General features: G+C 41.6%; 1 protein-coding gene across 1 annotated transcript in view; it reads left to right on the plus strand.

Moving 5' to 3' along the window:
• cacna1da (calcium channel, voltage-dependent, L type, alpha 1D subunit, a) overlaps window positions 1–22,231 on the plus strand; it is a 37,380-nt gene that overhangs the window by 10,954 nt on the left and 4,195 nt on the right. Inside the window, exons 8-41 of the mRNA XM_071520699.1 lie at window positions 284–371; window positions 775–801; window positions 1,292–1,452; window positions 1,765–1,990; window positions 2,143–2,350; window positions 2,449–2,569; window positions 2,817–2,904; window positions 3,042–3,072; window positions 3,180–3,334; window positions 3,462–3,591; window positions 3,987–4,046; window positions 4,125–4,184; window positions 5,607–5,713; window positions 5,847–5,934; window positions 6,064–6,171; window positions 6,499–6,551; window positions 6,695–6,841; window positions 7,011–7,212; window positions 7,872–8,030; window positions 8,868–8,978; window positions 10,009–10,092; window positions 10,697–10,708; window positions 14,348–14,380; window positions 15,417–15,545; window positions 15,661–15,726; window positions 15,819–15,910; window positions 16,004–16,163; window positions 16,962–17,089; window positions 17,206–17,302; window positions 17,452–17,554; window positions 17,745–17,846; window positions 19,624–19,757; window positions 20,722–20,838; window positions 21,322–21,710. Of these exons, the coding sequence (XP_071376800.1) occupies window positions 284–371; window positions 775–801; window positions 1,292–1,452; window positions 1,765–1,990; window positions 2,143–2,350; window positions 2,449–2,569; window positions 2,817–2,904; window positions 3,042–3,072; window positions 3,180–3,334; window positions 3,462–3,591; window positions 3,987–4,046; window positions 4,125–4,184; window positions 5,607–5,713; window positions 5,847–5,934; window positions 6,064–6,171; window positions 6,499–6,551; window positions 6,695–6,841; window positions 7,011–7,212; window positions 7,872–8,030; window positions 8,868–8,978; window positions 10,009–10,092; window positions 10,697–10,708; window positions 14,348–14,380; window positions 15,417–15,545; window positions 15,661–15,726; window positions 15,819–15,910; window positions 16,004–16,163; window positions 16,962–17,089; window positions 17,206–17,302; window positions 17,452–17,554; window positions 17,745–17,846; window positions 19,624–19,757; window positions 20,722–20,838; window positions 21,322–21,710 (3,976 nt within the window). The remainder of the gene's footprint in view (window positions 1–283; window positions 372–774; window positions 802–1,291; window positions 1,453–1,764; window positions 1,991–2,142; window positions 2,351–2,448; window positions 2,570–2,816; window positions 2,905–3,041; window positions 3,073–3,179; window positions 3,335–3,461; window positions 3,592–3,986; window positions 4,047–4,124; window positions 4,185–5,606; window positions 5,714–5,846; window positions 5,935–6,063; window positions 6,172–6,498; window positions 6,552–6,694; window positions 6,842–7,010; window positions 7,213–7,871; window positions 8,031–8,867; window positions 8,979–10,008; window positions 10,093–10,696; window positions 10,709–14,347; window positions 14,381–15,416; window positions 15,546–15,660; window positions 15,727–15,818; window positions 15,911–16,003; window positions 16,164–16,961; window positions 17,090–17,205; window positions 17,303–17,451; window positions 17,555–17,744; window positions 17,847–19,623; window positions 19,758–20,721; window positions 20,839–21,321; window positions 21,711–22,231) is intronic.

Consider the following 22,231-nt stretch of genomic DNA (forward strand, 5'->3'; position numbering starts at 1 on the left):
TTCTTTTTCTTTCTTTTTCTTTTCAAATCGGCCACTATAAGACTGTTTATGATGCACTTGGATATAGTTTTTGGGGTGTAATCCTTCTTAGCTTTGCTGTTTTTTTTTTTGTTTCTGAAATCGCTCAGAAATGCCTGGTGTGATGCAGGCAGTCCTCATTTCATTTCTTTTTCACTTCTCCCCTCGGGATGTGCTGTGTGTATTTTAGGAGTATTTGTGAAAAGTGCGTGTGATTTTTTTTTTTTTTTTTTTTTCATGATGTGTGCTTTATTTGCTGCTGCAGCGAGCGTGCCAGCCAGCGAGACAGAATCTGTGAACACAGAGAATCCAAACGGGGAGGATGAGAAAACGCCGTGCTGCGGGCCTCTATGGTGAGAATGTGGAGCAATGTACACAACACACCTGAGACTAGCCACCAACCTACTAAACTGTCTTTAAAAACAGAACACCTATTATTACATTACATTGCAGTCCTTCCTGATATGACACTAGCTACAGATACTGGAAAACACAAGGCTCTCACATCACAGGCAGCTTTACTTTTTGATTTGAAATTGCTAAAACCAAATATGCTTTCTACAGGCAAGTTAGTGTTAACAATCCACCTATATCAGTACAACTCGATCATATTGTGTTCCTGTCCTTTCATGCTCCTGACTTTTTACTGTTGGACATACTTCATCTTGTGATTAATTGATGATCTTTACGGTCTACTAGATAACTTCTCCCTTCAACCTGCATTTCTAAACTTTGACCAATTCTTGATTCTTTCAGTCAAAAAATTTCAAAGTCAAAGTTCAGGTCAGTATATGCTCTTGTGGCTCTGTCTCTGCATGATGTTATTGTAAGGTTTGTGTCTGCATGAGATTATACAGTCTCTTCTGTAAGTGCTTGGCTTTCACTGTGCCCTGCTCTGTTGAGATTTTTAATGAGACTTTACTGTGGATGATAAATCAACGGCCCTTATAAAGTCAGCATGTACCATAAGGTATTTTTAGAGCATAGCCTTACGCAGTGTTTTTGAGCTTGTTTACTGTACAGCGTGACTTGCAAAAAAGATATTGACGCAGTTCCCCTATGGCCCTTCCCCCTCATTCCACTGCATTCATATTGTTTATGGAAACGAGCCATATTGATTTGCTATAAAAAAAAACACTGGAGTGATGCATTTATTCCTTTGTTTAGATATAATGTATGTAGCCAGATCCTAGGTGCTCCTGAATCACTTTATTAGTGAAGTGAGTCGTACTGACATTACTCTTTGTACTGACATTGCTCGCTCTACCTGCAGTCGGCGCTGGCGCCGCTGGAACAGGTGCTGCCGCAGGAAGTGCCGGTTGGCAGTAAAATCGGTGCCTTTCTATTGGCTGGTCATCATCCTGGTGTTCCTCAACACCCTCACCATATCGTCGGAGCACTACAACCAGCCTGACTGGCTGACACAAGTGCAGGGTGCGTACAGCTCCGCAGTGAATGAAGGCTTTCATTCCAAAATGATACACAGCTGTTTTTGGTTTGGCTTTGATTTTGCTGCCTGAAATTCATGAGTGACTATTTCAAAATCTTTCAAAAGATGATTCTGTGTTCAAAAACAGCTATTTTGTGAGTAAAGATTTTAAGTGGACTCTGGTACTTTAACCTAGGACTAGGACTTGATCATGATAAGATCAATAAAATTCTGAATATACTGTTCATGTTACCTTACCTCCCTTATCTCACATTCCATGTACTTGTTTTTTTATGTGTTTTTCTCTGATGTTTCAGATGTGGCCAACAAGGTGCTGTTGGCCCTGTTCACATGTGAAATGTTGGTGAAGATGTACAGTCTTGGGCTGCAGGCGTATTTTGTGTCGCTGTTCAACCGCTTTGACTGCTTTGTGGTGTGTGGCGGCATCACCGAGACTATTCTGGTGGAGCTGGAAATCATGTCGCCGCTCGGTATCTCTGTGTTCCGCTGCGTCCGCCTGCTGAGGATCTTCAAGGTCACGCGGTAAGATCCATCACATGCTGTGTGCGTCTGTGTGTGTGTGTGTGTGTGTGTGTGTGTGTGTGTGTGTGGTGTTCAATTAATCACTTCTTTCTCTCTCTCTGTCTCTCCCTCTCTCTCTCTCTCTTGCTCACTCTTTCTCGCTGGTATTTTAGTCATTGGCAGTCTCTAAGTAACCTGGTGGCTTCTCTGCTCAACTCCATGAAGTCCATCGCATCCCTGCTGCTGCTGCTCTTCCTCTTCATCATCATCTTCTCCCTGCTGGGCATGCAAGTGTTTGGCGGCAAATTCAATTTCGATGAGACCCAGACGAAGAGGAGCACCTTTGACAACTTCCCCCAAGCCCTGCTCACTGTGTTTCAGGTGTGTGTTTACAGGCTGATGTAGAAATTCAAATGGCCGTGTGGTTAGACTTGACACATTGCTGATGAAGATTGTATTATGGGTTATGATTCATACAGATCCTGACCGGAGAAGACTGGAACGCTGTTATGTACGATGGAATCATGGCGTACGGTGGCCCTTCCTCCTCAGGGATGATCGTGTGCATTTACTTCATCATCCTCTTTATCTGTGGAAACTGTATCCTCTCACTGATACTGACACGCCTGTAGCTGCTCCAGCCATAACACTTTCTCAGCTTCTTCTCACTAGTGTTAGTTGCATTATAGTTATTGGTAAGAGCCTCTAATAACTGTATTATTAGCTGGATAGTCAACTGGTATAAATTGCATTGCTAATCTTGCTCTCAGACCTTAACCCTAGCTCTAACCGTAGTTTTAGTTAGTATTTTCAGAGGAAGTTGTCCTTTACTGAACACTCTGCTTAGATATCCTCCTGAATGTCTTCTTGGCTATCGCTGTGGACAACCTGGCAGATGCAGAGTCTCTCAACACAGATGAAGGAGACAAGAAAGGGTGACAATCTGATCTTTTACTAAGTCTCTGTATGACAAATATTAACCTTGTTAATGTTAGTAACATAAGTGCCTGAGATGTTGGTAACTGCATGCTGACAGTGGTAACAAAATCAATATCTTTTTTGTTTATTACAGGGACAAAAAGGACGATGAGAAAGATGAGAAGGTACTATAAATTTCATTCAAACAATGAGCTGCAAGTTATACAGTATTTCACTTTTACAGTTTGAGGAGTTGTATACAATCGCACTCTTTTAACAACTTGACCGTCAGGAGGAAGAGGAGGAAAATGATGACAACGCAGTGGAGGAGGAGGACCCAGAGGTTCCAGCGGGACCTCGGCCGGCCATCTCTGAGCTGGTCAAGAAGGAGAAGATCACTCCCATCCCAGAAGGAAGTGCCTTCTTCATATTCAGCAACACAAACCCGTAAGAAACAACTCATACATTCATACACCTACACGTACATGTACTGTACACATACACACACACACAGAGCTTACATTCCTCATCACATCGAGGTTTCTTGCTATGCTGTATTTTCTCTGTGCTTCAGGATCCGTGTGGGATGCCACAAACTCATCAACCATCACATATTCACCAACCTCATCCTGGTGTTCATCATGCTCAGCTCTGTCTCACTCGCTGCTGAGGATCCTATCCGAAACTTCTCAGCACGCAATATTGTAAGTTCGCAAACCTTCCAACTAGTTTACCAAAGCAATTAATGTATGACCTTCAATAGATTATGTAGCAAAGACGAGTTTATTAGATGTGACATTAATAATACAGTCTACAACAGCAATGGTAGTTTAGCAAATTGGGCTTGTTTAGTGTCATAATAATAATTCTTTGACCCTTTTAGTAAACACTCACCCAGTGATCCCTGTGTTTCACGTAGTATTATTACGGTACTATGAACTAGAAAGAATCTATAATTTGTATTGTGTATGATGTGTGCCCTCACAAACCCTTTCCAGAAAGTGTTTAGAATGTTTTTTTCCATTCAACTTGTTGTGATATGTTGTATGAACATGCACAATGTACTGTCTTTGTTAAACATGTACGTTGCTTTTTACAGATACTTGGTTACTTTGACTATGCTTTCACGGCTATCTTTACTGTTGAGATCGTTTTGAAGGTAAATGCCCTGTGTCCCCTGTCCGTGCTGTGACTAACTACACCCCAATAACACTCCAAACGTCTCGTTGCCTTCCAGGTCCTAGGCTATGCAGATTATGTCTTCACTAGTATGTTTACATTTGAGATCGTGTTGAAGGTAACCCCTTAAATGACAACGAGAGCCTTGCTGCATTCTCTCCTTGTGTGTCACCTGCCACTCAGTACAACCTGGCTTGTTTGTTTCCTTTCTCTTATTTGCTTTTTCTTCATGGCACCTCTTTTAAAAACAAAAAAAAAAACCCATTGGAACTGTCATTAGCTACTTTGCACACACTAACGCAAACGCAAGATTTGTTCAAATTCCACTAATCAAAGAATTCATGTTGGGGGAAGGAAACATCGACATTACATACTAACATCGGTGTCATGTCATATTTGGGCAGTCAACGCTGAAATGATTTTGAATTTTGATGATGCAATTTTATGCAGATATGAAAAACATGACGCAACTCTTTGTGCAATGAAACAAATATTAATGGGCTGACAAGACATGTGGCATTGGCTGAAGTTGAGTTTGAAGTCATTTTCTGGGAGGTGTTCAAAGATGTAAAGTCAGCTCCAGTCAAAGCCAGCTCCATGCCTCTCATACTGACTGCTCTTCAGATTATCCATAAAAGAGGGGGCAAAACCAACCATGTTCCTGTCGAGCATGGTTCAGTCTGCTATCCCTGACTGAGTGCATAGAAATGTGGAGTTGTGTCTACAGCCAAATGGGCAAAGGCCTGCCAAGTCCACCGCTGTTTGATTTTGAATTACCACCCTGTAGTCGTGCTCTTCGCACTCTCGCCCTCTCTCTACCTCTCTTTCTCTCTTGCCAGAGGTTCTGCAGGGCTCTACATTTTCATGCACTCGGAAAACGAATCCTTTACTTTTATTATTTGAATAAGAGTTATTTTGGCTGGTTTTTCTTCTCTGCCTGCTGATCTCTGAAGTTTTAATAGGGAGCTGCTTCCCCTTATTCTAAACTATTAAAGAACATAATGGAATGTGCTTTAAGACGACGGCCCACATGAATGTAACAGTAAGGGCATTCTACTTTCCAATCACTATAACCATAGCCCTTGCAGGTAGTAAATATCCCTGTTCAGCATGGCAACAAACTGCATGTTTTATTGCCTCGTCCCATAGTGGATTGTGAAATGAATGACTTACTACTACATTCATGTAGTTAAGGGCCGTTGGGGTGGCGATGGTAGCTTTAGCCTCCTGTTTTACTGCTCTGAGCTCGCCACCCCGAATCAGAGTGATCTACAAGAGTGTGGAGACGTGTGTCTACAGAGTGTTGTGCGTGTGTGTGTTTGTGTGTGTGTGTGTGTGTGTGTGCGCAAGGGAGTGAGTGCTGTTTGTGAGTGTATATGTTTTTACTAGCTAACAGGCTCGTTTGTGTGTCTGCGTCTGCTGAAGTGTGAGGTGTAACTGTAACACTGTGTGTGTGTCTAGTGTACGGTGTGTTTGATGACGTGTATGTGTGTGTGTTCTTCGTCATTTGCCCCTCTAACTTCCTCTGACCTCTCCTCAGATGACCACGTACGGAGCTTTCCTCCATAAAGGGGCCTTCTGCAGGAATTACTTCAACCTGCTGGACCTGCTGGTGGTGGGAGTGTCCCTCGTCTCCTTCGGTATTCAGTGAGTACCTACAAACGCAGATGCACTTGCCTCCTTTATCTTAGCTGATGGTAGTAGAAACAGTAGGGAGGCAGTACATGAGATTTAATAGTTTTTTTTTTAAATGACACTACACCCTTATGTCGTCGTTCAGGTCCTCGGCCATCTCAGTGGTGAAGATTCTTAGGGTTCTTCGAGTTCTTCGACCCTTGAGGGCTATCAACCGAGCCAAAGGCCTAAAGGTACGACGTCATCACAAAGTCGTCCTCCAGCTCATCCACACTAATAACCATAATGATAGACTCTGTTTGTCAGTATGAATGCAATCTGCCAGTTTAACCTACTAACGTTTTATTCACTCTTCATTACAGCACGTGGTCCAGTGTGTGTTTGTGGCCATCAGAACCATCGGTAACATCATGATTGTCACCACGCTGCTTCAGTTCATGTTTGCCTGCATAGGGGTCCAGCTCTTCAAGGTCAGCAGCACTGAGGCTGAAAACAATCAGAATTACAGATGAAACCAGAGATGTTTAAGTGATAATATGCAAGATTCTTGTTTTTCTTGATTGGTGATAAGCGGTTATTGCTTTGATGTTTTGGCACTGGTCCAACATACCTATACATACCTACCTATAATAATAAAGACACTCAGGTTGAATCACTACTGTATGGTATCAATTGGTGATAGAGTATAACAAAACAGCCATGTATTTATATGAAAAAGTTTTGGATTATTACTTTACTAAGTTAATGGTTACAGTATGCATTATTAGAGTGACAGTGTTTTTGTTTTTCCCCCACAGGGAAAGTTCTATCGCTGTACAGATGAAGCCAAGTCCAGCCCAGAAGAGTGCAAGTTAGTTTTATTTCTTTACCTTGTACAACATATTACTTTCATTTATCATATATCATGAATTGATTTGACTTGTAATGTTCCCTGAGCCTGCTTTGAGTTTCAACCTCCAAACTTTGACCGTGCAACATGTCACTTTCTCTCAGGGGAACCTACATCCTGTATAAGGATGGCGATGTGAACCAGCCGGCCATCCATAAACGACTGTGGCACAACAGCGAGTTCAACTTTGACAACGTCCTCATGGCCATGATGGCTCTGTTCACTGTGTCCACCTTCGAGGGCTGGCCTGCGTAAGATGCGCACTTTTTGCTCCCATGTTTATGCTTTGGGATGAGAAGTTAAATCTCAGTATTTAGTAACGGGGTATGACACTTCAGTTATGATACCTGAGGGAAATCTTTGCTGCGCTGCATCTATGTTGTTTCAACACATGTTCTCTCTGTTGCTGTCCCTTCACAGGTTACTATACAAGGCCATCGACTCCAACAGGGAGAACCTCGGCCCCATCTACAACTACCGCGTTGAGATCTCCATCTTCTTCATCATCTACATCATCATCATCGCTTTCTTTATGATGAACATCTTTGTAGGTTTTGTGATCGTCACATTTCAGGAACAAGGAGAGAAAGAGTACAAAAACTGTGAACTTGACAAGAACCAGGTCAGAGTCAGCATGTTTACACGTCTGTGGTTATGTGTGTGTAAAGTGCTGGTGTGTGTGGAAGCAGTGTGTGGATTTTATGTAATGATACGTATGATAAGCAGTAGGTAATCTGTATATATAGTTCTTAATGTATTATATAAGTATTGGAAAATGCTTAAATAGATTTTCAGATTAAAATCTATACATTTCTGAGGAGATCTGTTTTCCAGTTGGTAAATCTACACTTAACTCCACAGGAAACCTAGTACACTAAATCTCTCGAGTTTGTGGTTAATGTGGGTAGAAAAGACTGTACACAGTGGCGGGAGTTTCAACAATAATTCATATTTAGGTGCTTTTTAATTTTCATCTTGCTTTAAGCATTGGGATGTGCATACAGTGGGAATTAAGTCAGTACAGTTTCAGTAGTTATCTGCAATTCTCAAATGCCAGTGTCCCATTTGGCAAATTTTCATGAAAATCCCCTTCTGGTTTGATCACATCCCGAGGATGGAGAGGATCTGATTAATCTGTTATTAGAGGAGGCTAAAGGCTATTACCTTTTGTCCGTTACACTGCAGGATCTAAGCTTACAATAGGCTTTGTTAGAGTCAAACAGGACTATTAAGTCTGTTCTCAGCTGTACGGTAAAACTAAGTACATCTATTTCTGTGCAGCGTCAATGCGTGGAGTACGCTCTGAAGGCTCGTCCACTGAGGAGGTACATCCCTAAGAACCCGTACCAGTACAAGTTCTGGTATGTGGTGAACTCCACCGGGTTTGAGTACATCATGTTTGTGCTCATCATGCTGAACACGCTCTGCCTGGCTGTACAGGTAAGAAGTCTGACTGTAATTACACCCCTGAAACCAAACCAGCTCTTAGAGTTCATTTACAAAATTCTATGAAATGCTGGGAAAGAAATCACTGTCTGTTCAAAAGAATGGGGTCACACCTGACAGTGAGGATATTTTAACAATATTTATTTTATGATCTGTAATTTATTTTATGATTTTTTTAAACAAGATCTGACACTACCCTGTATGTTATGTACCCTTTATTTTGATGTCAAAGTAAATGTGATTATAAATTATGAATAAAAATATGAATTTATGCTTATATTTGTTTATGTTTATTTAGTTTGTAAACAAACATTGGAGCAAAATAAAACTTTGTTCAGGTATGAGGGATGAAAAAGTTTCACAAATGCTTATTTTGAATCCTGCTCCTGTGTGTGTGGAAATTATGGGTGATAAATTCAATAACAATCCTATTTGTATAAAGTTAAAAATTCCTAAATAATATTAAATATTATTATAATAATAAATAATAAATAGATAGATAAATTTGAATAGACATTTTGTGGAAGGATCAAGCACCAACTGGTCTGAGTGCAATGGCCTACCTGCAAAATACGGAAAAAAAATCATCATTCATCATTCAGTGACTCTAAAATATAGAGGAATCACTGTTATTTTATTACCAGTGACTTAATGATTACTTTAAATTTTGTGCTGCCATTTTGCAAGATTTTCTAAGATTTTCTAAGATTTTTTAAAACATATCACATTTGCTTTGCTTTGTCTACAATCCACTGAAGTGCATTTCAAAATCGCAGTAGCCCCTGACATCCTTTCCCCCTCTGGTCTTCTCTCACCATCTCTCCTCTGCAGCACTACGGCCAGTCGGCGCTCTTTAACTATGTAATGGACATTCTCAACATGGTCTTCACTGCTGTCTTCACTGTGGAAATGGTTCTCAAACTCATCGCTTTCAAACCCAGGGTGAGCTGCACACAGACACAAACACACACACACACACAAATACGTCCTTGTTTAATATACCCTTATTGTTACACAATTCTATTTGTAGAGTGTTTAAGAATAGAACATCATATGTGAACGTGCGCATTTTGAACAGTCCATGAATGATTAGTGTTTTCCCCTTGACTGTCCTGCCTGGCCAACAGCTCTGTGTTGAGAAGAAGGACAGGATGCTAGTAAGAGACAGAGTGTGGGGTGCAGTGATGATGCAGTATATATCTTTCAGTGTGATAATCTGCTGTCTGTGACTGGGAAACAAATGACATACAGTTTTGATAGCTTACTCTGAGATAGCACATACTTTATGTTTGTTAAGTTCTTAGCAGTAGTGTTGTGGTGTGGTTTTATGCATGTAATATTAATATTAACATCTGGTTGGTGTGGATTTAGCACTCTGTAATACGTCCATGATCAACCACAAACTGTATGCATGAGTGCACTGAAATATTCAGCAGGGGTTCCAGTGTGTTTTTATGTTAATAGAGATAGATGAATTTCAGCGTGAGAGTTAAGACATGGTATTTTGTGCTAATCTCACCTCCGCCCTGCCCACTCGCCCGACCTCACTCAGGGGTATTTTGGGGACGCCTGGAATGTGTTCGACGCCCTGGTTGTGATTGGGAGCATAGTAGACATTGTTCTCAGTGAGATTGATGTAAGTAAGCCCCGCTTCGACGAGCCCCTCCGCTCTCTGACCTCTCTCTGTGTTCCGGGAGCCTTGGCTCACATGGCAGGTTTCCACGGCGGGACTCGGGTTTCTTGCTTTCTCTCTGATCGCTCAAAGTCTTAACACTTTCTTGTCTCTATTTTCCCTCCTTTTTTGTCCTCCCCTGACCCTGCCATTTCATCAAACCTTTTGCACATTCTCTCTCTTCCTCTCACTTTCTCCTCTTCCCCGATCATCTGTATTATTCTCTTTCATTCTGTATCGTGCTCTGTCTCTCTCTTTCATTCCCATCTTTACCATGCGTGTTGTGACTTGCATCAACAGCACTATTTCACTGATGCTTGGAACACGTTTGATGCCTTAATTGTTGTTGGTAGCGTCGTCGATATTGCTATCACTGAAGTTAATGTAAGTACTACTTTTTCTGCCTCCCATGTGGAACTGAAGCCTTACAATAAAGCCATATGGCAATCTCCAGCATTGTTCACAGTACCCAAGTGGTGATCTCTCACCATCATGCTTAACCAGTTTGAATTTGATTAGTGTCCTCCGGTGCGTTTAGTTGCACCCTCCACTTCAAAATGTAAGAGCTACCATAACTTGAGACTTAGCATGATAAAACTTCATATCATTATTAGTGGAAAGCTATGCACAGTTTGCCCAAGATTGTAAGGCGCCATTGGCTTTTTCTGTAAAGCTTCTGTTTGACCTTTCTCCATGTACAGTCCTGTTGCTGGAAGTGCTATGTCTAGATTCTCTTGTCGGAATATTACAGCTTCTGCATGTCTAATCATCAATAATGTGTTAACAGTACCGTTTGTTACAGGAATCATGACATAATGAAGAACATGCCGATCGTTTACTCTTGACGTGACAGTGACAATATGTTTCAAAAGAGGTGTCCCACACATTTCCCTGGGAACCTAGGCCTGTATTTGGGTTAGAGCAGTTTGATTTACGATGTGTCCGACTGGTTGTCTAATTCTTACTCTTGTTCATTTTGTTTCCATAGAAACTTGTAGAGGCAAGTATGGCAATGATCCAAATGTCTTTTGTGTGTAACTTGTTTTATAACAACTTTATCTTTGGGACCCCTTTACAGTGCTAATGGATTAAAAACTAAATTAGTCATCTAGTCGTTTTATTGACTTGGGAAAAAAATAGATATTTCTAATTCTGCAATACAGGAAAGCATAGATTTAATGTTAATCGAAATGTTGTTTCAACATTGATTAAGGTCAGTCAGTCACTTTCAAAATTCATGTCAAGGCTCGATAAAATGGTGGATGACTACTTCTCTACTTTACCCAACTACAAAAATACTCTTCTTTCTATGGCTTGGCTGGACAGTGTTCTGCACAAAAACACCTAAAAACGAAGACTAAATGTCTTAATGTGATCTACTTTGCTGTGTTGTGCTTTGGGTTTACCTGGTAAAAATTAAGCTACTATAGAGGTTCAAACTCATAGTCCAAGACACGGACACACGCCAGGGATACTACGGGAGCAACATTTCACCACGTTTTTTGGGAATAGATATGGTGATGGTGCTTATTATAGGTGCAGTGTACCAAAGTCTCACTGCTCAACCTTCCCCCATCCCCACAGCCCTTCTGAGTGCTCTAGTTTCTGAGCTGCAGTGCTGTTTTTCTGGAGTTATATTTCATATTTCAGTGTTTCTGTGTTTGTGTTCCAAATTGTGCGTCTGCATGAATGTCTGTGGATAAGCACTAACTTTGTTAAAAATGTACTGTGGTACACGTAGGTTATCTGTTTTTATGCATGTGTGTTTTCTGTGTGTGTATGTACTTGAGTGTGTGTGTGTATGTGCGTGTGTATGTGTGTATGATGTGAATGTTGGTGACATGATATTGATTTCACAAGGCCTTTCATAGTGGATCTTGTGAGGCACCTTTCACCCCCCACTGACTATTGTTTCTGGTTTGCTGTCATTGCATGTGGCTGCTCCTCTTTGTGTCATAGACATACACCAACTAGATCAGATATTATGCTATTCCAATTACTCGTTCGTAATAGCTGATCTACGATGTATTTTATTTTGTTTTGCTATTTGCTTGCCTGTACCTAATCCATTCATGAGTTGCGTGATTGTTTGGCTGCTCACCTGAACAGTGTGACCTCTCTGAATGCATGCTGAGGAGTGTCAGGCGTTCACCTCATCCCCTAACACCCTGTCCATGTCCCGCCTCTCACAGATGGCGCTCGGCCACCCGCTCCATTCTCCTCCGGTCAGTTTCTCCCATAGAGCCTTTGTGAAGTTTGCCCTTTCTCTCTTGCCATACCGCTCGATCTTTCCCTCCAGACAGAATGGCCCTGGAGCTCAGAGCTTGGACTTGTCCATCCTACACAACGTTGAGGACAGATGTAGAATCTGTAAAGAACATTCTCCATCTGAAATTTGGACACAACTTGAGATGTTCAAAAATGTTATTGTTTCTTTTCCTTTCCGTTGTGTAGGCCGCTACGGCTTCACATGCGCCTAATATAAGGCATCAATATTAGGTAAACTAATCGAATCAAGTCATGTAGCGATACGATCAAAACTGGATTGATATCAAAGATGTATCAGCATTAGGTTTAAAAGTCAGATGAGGCTTCAATTACGGTCCTCAAATTAAAGAAAAAGACTAAGCATTCTTTCATGATGCAGTTATCAGGTAAGATTCTGTAAACTAAAGCTTCATCAGTGGATCGGAAGACACTTAAAGCAGTCCTGACTGTCCTGATAATATCGTTTACACTGATGGTGGTTTATTGCAGCTGAGTCTGAGGTTCTTTGATGATCTTGTGTTTGTGTCTCTGTGAGTGATTGTCTCTGTGTTCTGTTCTGTCTTCCTGTAGTGAGCTCTTAAAGCTCAGAATGGAGCTCATGTGTAGAGCAGGTGTGTAGACTCCAGTCAGGTGCATGACCACCTCTACAGTACCTATCTATCCGCTCTCTCCCTCTTTACATCTCTGTCTTTTCTCTTTTTCCCTGTTCAGTATGTCTCAGTCTGTCTGTTTTTATTTTCCTTAGTAGTATTTGTTCCTATCTCTGTTTTTCTCTCTGTTTTCCTCTCCCTCCCTCTCTCTCTCTGTCTGTCTCTCTCGCTCTCTTTCACTCACTCACCTCTTTCTGCACTGGACTGTGAGAGCGCCCTCCTGTGGCAGCTTTGTTGCAGGGCACTGTTGACATGCATGGGTTGCTGCATTGCTATCAGTTCACCATTGGCTCCTCATCGTCAGAATGTCTTGCGTGTGTGTGCAGTGCTTCTCTGCAACGTGGCGATGCTCAACGCATGCTCCATCAACGCTGTGGCCAGGATTACCTAAAGAACCTCCTCAAGCTAATTCTACATTTTATCATTTCTGCCCATTCTGCACTTCATACTGACAGTTTGTGAAGTACTGTGCTGAGGGAATTGAATGAAGCCATATCTGTCTGGAGTATCTCTTTGTTTCCAGTGCTGAGCGCTGCCTTCTGCTGACATTAGGCCTATTCAATGTTGAGTTACTTTTGCTGTAAAATCATATATCATAATGCAGGTTCAGCGTAAGCACTACTGTGATAGATACTATTTTTACTTTATTATGCACCTGGCCTCTCTCTGAATACAATACACACTCTGGATACTGTCAATATCCTGTAACTTAAGGGTGTTATTACTAACTGTTTTATCAAATAATATTTGTGTATGGGTGTGGATTTGTGTGAGAGACTGGGTAGATTAATATTTTTATTATGTTTTGTTTTGGTCAGCGAGCATTTGTTTCATTTCAGCCACTTAAAAACATCATGTTCAAAACAACTTGGTTTACATGAATTCATTACAACGCAGATGAGAGTGACGTTGCAGTTGTCTTACACTGTTGGCATTTCCTCTTGACATACAGTCAATGTTCTACAGTCTTTTGGTGTGTGGCAATAATGATGCATCGTGCACACAATGTATGATTTCCGTCTAGTCAAGTCATATGTTGATGTGTATTTGCCTGTATCTCAAGCCTTTTTGATGAGATACAGGAAAAATAAACCATTAGCTATGAATCTGGGCTGTGTGCCAATAACTAACTTATAGTGCTTTTATCATGACATGAATTCATAAAATTTGTTATGTCAGTCAGTCAGCTTTTCATTAACACTGTCAGTAGAGCGCCAAGCATTTCAACCATTAAAACCATTTAATCGCATCAGTCATGACCATTACACAGGGGGAGTGATAAAGTTGTGTGCCAGTCTTACATGTTAATTAGTATTTAAGTAATTTCATGTTGTTTGTCAGTCTTACATGCAATTGTAAGTCCTACATAGGACTTTTGTTAAGCGTTACAAACCTGTTGCGTGGCAGTGTTAAACGTTTAAAGCATTAAGATTATGTTTCATGTCTGTCATTATTTTAAGTGTACATAGGTTGTAATATACTGTCGATGAATGTCCGTCTTTGATGTCATAGTGTAACAATAAGATAGTTTTGTCCTGTCAGTTTTATATTTTATGTGAGAAGAGTAGTGATCTAGTTCTGTCTACGTCTTGAATGACATGTCCTGGCGTGTGATAAATACTTTTAAAATGTTATGTGTAAGTGTTTGGCCCAACATGTGGGAGACCTGCGGGTTGTAGTAACTTTGTATAAGTCATTAATACAGGTCTTTGATTTTAAAGCCAACGGAGACTCCTCAGGTGGATGAGACGGGGGTAAGATGCTCCGCCCCCCCTCTCAGGGCCATGCCCATGTTTAGATTTGCATTTGTTTCTTTGTTTGTTATTTTTCTGTTGTCTACAATACCTCCTATGATCTATTGTATTGCTTATTTCAATTTCATTTATGTTCTCATGGTAAGGTCTCCATTCTCTGTATTTTAATTTCTCACATTTGTTTTCAGATGTTTTGTTTGTTTGTTTGCATATATCCTCAAGAATTTGCTCTTCATTTTCCTAACTGTTTGGAGTTTTTAAGGAGAGTGTGTCACTCAAACGTGGCAGTGTGTGTCCCGTTAGGTGGGAGCGGTTTTGGGCCGCTCCTCACGTTTGTACCGTTGACACTGCTACATGGTCTCTGCCACCATTCTTGCGTGTGGTAGTGACCCATGGATGACCCCTGGGATCAGGTCACCCAGCTTTGACCTTTGAACCTCCTGGCTGACCCGTTAGGGTTGGTCCCACTGTGACTCCGCATGCAGTGACTCTGGACTGAGGGTGCCATGCTTGTGCAGATGTGTCCTGTCAAGTATGGCAAGGTTTTTCCAGCATGCTTGCCTCCTTGCTTCCTCCCCTGTAGGTCTGTACAGTGACAGAGCTCCTGACAGTGCTTTGGACACAGACTGACAGAAACATATCAGCTGCAGCTACACTGCATGAGAGACTACGCTCATTCTGTATCACTCTCATTTTGTATCAGTTACTTTACCAGAACCACTTTTGGTCTCAAATCAAGGGCCATATATGTGATTTATAAAATTGCTGCAGTTTGAACATCTGTCATAAAATTGGTGGTTGCCACCGGACAAGAAATTAAAGATTTGTTCAAATTCAAAACTACTTTTCTCTAAAAGCTTTAATGGTTTTCCATGACATAAAGATGCGGTGCTGCTTTTTCAGCCCATATGTATCTTGTACTCAGGTCTCAGTTTAGACCTCATAATCATAACCAGTAAAGCACAGCCAGGTACTCTCTGTACAGTAAATACACTACTGCTCTCCCATCCTCTGACTCGGGATTCATTCCCCACAGAACACTGAGGACAGCGCTCGCATCTCCATCACCTTCTTCCGTCTATTTCGAGTTATGCGATTGGTCAAGCTGCTAAGCAGAGGGGAGGGCATTCGTACCCTGCTGTGGACTTTCATCAAATCCTTCCAGGTGAGGCCTGGTACTACTATTAGCCGATCATTGACTTGAGGGAAACATCCAAGTCACTGATGCATTAATATCAATGTTTTTTTTTACTTCCTTTTTTCACTCCTTTTGCCTTTAGGCCCTGCCATATGTTGCTCTTCTGATAGCCATGCTGTTCTTCATCTACGCTGTTATTGGCATGCAGGTTGGTAACAAAACTTGATGGAAAATGTCTTTCCACTCAGTCTTACCTTGGTTGCTTTTACAGTTATATTCTGGACAATATTTCTATTTCAGGTGTTTGGTAAGATTGCCATGGTGGACGGCACTCACATCAACAGAAACAACAACTTCCAGACTTTCCCTCAGGCCGTGCTGCTTCTCTTCAGGTCCGTAGGGGTCAGGGGTCATGAGGAAATTGTTATAGTGTTTTTCACTTTTCTGGGTCTACATTGCTGAGTGATAAATGCATTCTTCCCCAGGTGTGCCACTGGTGAGGCATGGCAAGAGATCATGTTGGCATGTATGCCAGGCAAACTGTGTGACCCAGAGTCAGACTACAACCCTGGGGAGGAGATGACTTGTGGCAGTGGATTTGCCATCATCTACTTCATCACCTTCTACATGCTCTGCGCCTTCCTGGTACACATGTTCAGTATACTGTACTGGGCCTAGTATTACTTCCTGCACTGTCACCAGGGCACTGTAGGGGGCACTGTAGTGACATTTCACATTTTAAAAGGCCATATCTCATACGAAAGAAGTCTGACTGACACCAAACTTTGTAGCCAGATCCAGTAATCCTTGCTTTCCAAATTTGCCTCTTGGACCTACCAAGTCCACCATAATGATCTGGTTTTGGTTGGTGATGTGGGTGTGGCCTGTGCAGTAATAGCATATAGCTCATATTGAGCTTAATGTCATTAGGGCTTGAACCCCAGAATCTCTGCTAGCGAGTATATTCTGCAATGATTCTTCTTTATTGAGCAGTATCTACAAAACAAAAGAAAGTAAAGGTTTTATTATTGTGAAAAAATTGCCTTTATTTCTTTTATCTTCTCACCTTACCTGCAAATTTTCACCCAACCAGAAAAAAACGACTTCATCTACTATGTCTTTTACCACTTACAACAGCTCAACATCATTTGACTAGTATACATAATAGTATACATCCATTTATTTGGATGTATATATACTACATAGGCCTATACAGGATGTATGTATATCAAAACACATACTATATCTATCAAGAGGTAGGACTTTTTGGTCACAATTCACAACCCTGTCCGACATGGATTATGGCTGATATCTACACTTTTACAAACTCTGCTGACTGTACTTGTTGTGATACACACATTCCCACAGTTCTTCACACTGTAGAAATAAATAAATGCACCACAAAACTAAACATACTAAGACATTTTCTTCTGGCTTCTCCAGATTATCAACTTGTTTGTGGCCGTCATCATGGACAACTTTGACTATCTAACACGTGATTGGTCCATTCTCGGCCCACACCACTTAGATGAGTTCAAGAGAATCTGGTCCGAGTATGACCCAGAGGCAAAGTATGTGCTTTGTTACGTATCTGAAGTATTTCACATTCATGCTTGTGTACAGTAGTGTGTCCCAAAGAAGGTACATTAACAAGTGACGTTTTACGCTTGGCTTTTCTCTCACACAGGGGCAGAATTAAACATCTGGATGTTGTAACCCTGCTCCGTCGAATCCAACCTCCTCTCGGCTTTGGCAAACTGTGTCCTCATAGAGTAGCTTGCAAGGTCTCTTCTCCACTCCTCTCCTCTCTTCTCCTCTTCTCTTTTCTTCTCTTCTCTTTCTCTTCTTACACACACACATGCACACAAGTAAACTGATTATTTAGCTTTCCAGTTCTACCATGTTAAAGTCCTGTAACCACTCTCTCTTTCAGAGACTGGTAGCCATGAACATGCCTCTGAACAGTGACGGCACAGTCATGTTCAACGCCACTCTGTTTGCATTGGTGCGCACGGCCCTGAAGATCAAAACAGATGGTATGAGACAAATAAGCACAAATCACACCACACTGTACTGCTGCTGAAACACACATAAAGATGTACTGCTGACGCACACACACGCACTCCAATGTTCTCCATTACCTGTAATTACGAGCTTGTGTCGACTGAAAATGGCTGTGAACTGGTGTGCTCGTTTCTCAGGGAGGTTTTTTCCCCTGTGGTGCAGGTAATCTAGAGCAGGCTAACGAAGAGCTGCGGGCTGTCATCAAGAAAATCTGGAAGAGAACCAGCATGAAGCTGCTGGATCAAGTGGTTCCCCCTGCTGGTGGTTAGTGGAATCGGCCCGTGTCTGTCAGAAGAAATTACATATGCCTGATAGCACTTCTGTTATACTTTGACACACAAACCTAACTAAATGAACCTGCACAAATTCACACATGACAAGTGGACATAGTGATTGCATCCACCGATTCACATGCTGTGTGTATAGAATTATAGGAAACAAGAAACTGCTCTTTCATAACGACGCTCCAAAATAAAAAAAAAAAGACTCACTCACACATATGGTACAACGTCACACACTGTAAACACACACTGTAGAGTGCACACACCCAGACAGACTCACGCACACATACACACAAATAAAGCTGTATCCTGCTGTTTCTGCTCTGCTCATGTTCTCCTGGTTGCCCTTCAGCAGTGTGTTCTTATCCATGTGTGTTTGATCCACACTCCTCCCTCCTGCCCTGGATGCTGATGGAGGCCACTGACTGTCTGCTGGGCTTTGGGCTTGCATGGCCTTGTAGACCACTGTGCAAGTGCATGCTCTGTCTTTCTCACTAATCTCTCTCTCTCTCTTTCCCTACCTCTCATCTTGCTTTACATCTTTCTCGCTCTCTCCTCTCTGTCTGTCTCTCTGTTGTCTTAATCTCTGTCCTTTTTCTCACTGCTTGAGCTTCCACAGCTTCTTTTCCTTATACTGTTTATCTATGTATCCAAAACTCTTAAGTACTTCAGAATATTCTGAAGCAGTTCTGTTTTAGGGTGGTGGCATGGAACTAGTGTTGCCTCTCTCTCCGATCTCTGTCCCCAGCGTGCTTGTTTAAAGTGACTCAGACCCCTGCTTCAGAATGATTCTCACGCACTCACGCACATACTCTTTTTAAAAAATAAAAAAAAAATCCACTGGACAAAAAGTACACCATACATGCAAACACACACACCCATACACTGTTTCAGGTTCTTGCTGAAGTATTCACTGACTCATATTCACATACATCACATGACACAAGCACATAACATGAGCGCAAACACAAACATGTACACTAACACTGACATGTATGCCTAGGTCTGCTTGCTTGCATGTGCTAAAGTAGTAGAGTAAATGGCATCCTCGGACATACGTTTTAACACAGAAGCTGTCCAAACACCCCGCTCTCTCCCAACAAAACATATCTAAAAAATATGTTTGAGTGCATCCAAAAAAGTGGCTCAAACTAAATCTTGCCTAAATATTGAACAATTCAACTGTCATCTAATAATAATGCAGTCTAAATAGCACTACTAATTATACAGATTGAAAATAAGGAGTAGTTTGAGACATGAGCCTATTTGACCCTAATTGTGCTTTTTCTGTTCTCTCTATCATTAGCCCACCATTGGGGGATAGAGAGACGCTACAGTGGCAATATTACTGACAGCTATTACACACATTAATAGGTGTTTGAGCATTTATTTGCACCATCCTTTGTAAGTTAAAATCAAACATAATATAGAAGATCTACCTTGGATCATCTAAATCTCTTCCAAAATAGGCACACTGTACTGTAGCATATATTTGGTTTTCTGTTCTCTTTGGACTACAGATAAGGATCTCAGGTGGTGCAGATTGAGGTACAGTATATACACCATCAAGATGGATGTATATGATGTGAATATATCATGTGGGTGGGCATTGATGAGTGCATCACATTTACAGCAGGGGGTGCTGCCCAGTGTGTTGAGGAGAAGGGGCGAGGGGAAGGGTCATGGACAGGCTCTCTCTCTCAGGGTGCTGTGTAGTGACCTGCTGACACAGGAAGCGTTTGTGTGGTCTGTTCACTCAGATGATGAGGTAACCGTGGGGAAGTTCTATGCCACCTTCCTGATACAGGACTACTTTAGGAAATTCAAGAAACGTAAAGAGGAAGGCCTGGTGGGTGCACACCCCTCCCAAAACAACACAGCCATTGCTCTACAGGTGAGCCTCACAGTGTGTGCATGTGTGTGTGTGTGTGTGTGTGTGTGTGTGTGTGTGTGTGTGTGTGTGTGTGTGTGTGTGTGTGTGTGTGTGTGTGCGTGCATGTTAGTGTCTGAGAGAGAGAGAATATTGGGGAAAATGTGTGAAAACATTTATGAACATTTTAATATGATGAAATGATGTCTGTAAAAGTTGTCTTTGTGCATTTCATTTAAATATCATTAAGTGTGCTAATGTTATGGTTTATGATTCAGCAGGTCATTCATGATCAAAGATATTGGTGTACAGTATGAATCTGTTCCTGTGATTTACGTGTCTCTAGTGTGTGAACTTTACCACTGTTATTCATGTCCCTGCGTCCTTTTATGTCATAGATGTTGATGTTAAGTGTGTGTCACTGTCTCCATCCATTACCATCGTCATGTCATGTGTTTTTTGTGCATCACAATTCACCCATCGGCTCACAAAGTTCATATGCCAAGCTTGTTTCCATTTCCTTTATCTTTGCCTCAAATACCATATATCATTGTTGGACGATCAACACGATCGATCCTATTATTATTTCCCCTACCAGCCTATAGTTTGTTTACAAACCTTTGTGTATTTCTTGCTAATTTGGTTACTTACACTAAAAGGAAAGGAAAATAAATAAATGTAATTGATTTTCAATGCATTCACAAAAGCAAATGTTAGAGAAGGCACAGCTGGGTGCTACACAACACATCTCAACTGAGTAAACTCACAGCAGGCCACATTCAGGAGAGCACATTTGTCTGTCTCTGTGTTCTCATCTCTCACAGTCTGTCTAGCACTGTAAATGTCAGGTGTTGCATATTCCAGCAGAGATGTGTGTATGCCCAGTATGTGTGGTTGTGATTGTATGATGTTGGTACTGTAAAGAGTCTCTTGGCTCAGAGGAAGGTCCCAGCTGTAGCTCTTAGCCCTTTCATTGTCATGGTTTCAGGCTGGCCTTCGCACGCTGCATGATATTGGGCCCGAAATTCGCCGAGCGATATCATGTGATCTGCAAGATGACGAACTAGTAGACTTTATTCCAGAGGAAGACGAGGAAATTTATAGGGTAACTGATTTAATTTTACCTGCCTGGCAGGGTAAATATCTGTGGCATAAAGTTAAATATTATGCTTGTATTATTATCTTCTATCTGAGGTTATGAAGTTGCTCAGTGGAGCTTTTCCATAGTAATGTACATATAAAAGAGCAACCTTTACCTGTCTGACATCCTTGACTTAGTGGGGGGGAATGTACTAATAGAGAAACAGTGTTAAAATCTCTAGTAAATGTATTGATCTACAAAAGAGTAGAACTATATAGCTTTTTAGTTTATTTAGTTTATTTGGGCTTCTTATGTTTTTCCTCCATTTCAAACAAACATTTTGCTCACATAATGTCATAAGCCATTAAACCAGCTTCTGAACTTATTTTTTGCCCATACAATTTCTGAAAAGAAAATCAACCCTGAGACTTAACATCAATAGCACATTTGTTCTCCATTGTAAGAAATGGAAACCCTGGCATTTTGACCTTGAACGTTCCTTCACAGCGTAACGGTGGACTCTTTGGTAACCACGTCATGAACGGGGGCCATCGACGATCCAACGGCCACCAGACCAACGCCACGCAGCGGCCTCTCCAAGTGCAACCGCCCCCACACTACGCCCACATGGAGCAGCCAGTGGGACGCCTGTGTCGAGCCAATGCAATGTCCCACCCCAACCACCATCATCACCACCACCACCATCACCACCGCCACCACAACTCCTATGGCAAGTCGCCCAAATCCACCAACATCAACCTCAACAATGCCAATGTGTCGAGTCTGCCCAACGGGGGACACCATCGCTACTACGAGCATGCGCCTCCCAATGGCTACCCAGGTCTACGCAGCTCCTACTATGACTATGACAAGCCCCGGACCCCGCAGGGGCAAAGGTAACCGCACATTGATCACCAGCCATCGCTCTGCTTGGTTCAAGTGGTTCAAGTGTCAGATCTGTTGGCCAGAATAATAGATTAAAAGAAAAATCAACCCTAAAACACAAATTGGTGATGTGCCTTGTATTTCTGGGCCCATTTTGTTGTTTTGTGGTGTGTTTTTCTTATTCCCCCAGATAACTTGCCAGATGTAGATGATGTGACATCATGTTGAGATATTTCCAGTGCAGCTACAATGGAGTTCATCTTGTTGCCTACAATGTCTTCACAGTAGTGAGATAGTGTTGCGCTCTCTAGTGTTCTTCCAGTGCAGAAGAGAAAAGACTATTCTGAATGTCATGTCATTTTTTCAACTCCACAATGCAGTCAAAGTTTTATATTGTGAAATTTGGTGTCAGAAACTATAGTTACATCCCTACATCAATATACCATAATGCAATGCAGCCACAAGACATGTTGCAGTTTGAGTAAAGGATGTTGCAGTGATCATAAACATGCCCCAATGTTCTCAAAGTAGT

The sequence above is a fragment of the Centroberyx affinis genome, unplaced genomic scaffold, assembly GCF_046629955.1.
Source record: "Centroberyx affinis isolate AG114_WGS23_722 - 3 ecotype Tasmania unplaced genomic scaffold, CSIRO-AGI_Caff_v1 ptg000824l_1, whole genome shotgun sequence".
In the NCBI taxonomy this organism is placed as follows: Eukaryota; Metazoa; Chordata; class Actinopteri; order Beryciformes; family Berycidae; genus Centroberyx; species Centroberyx affinis.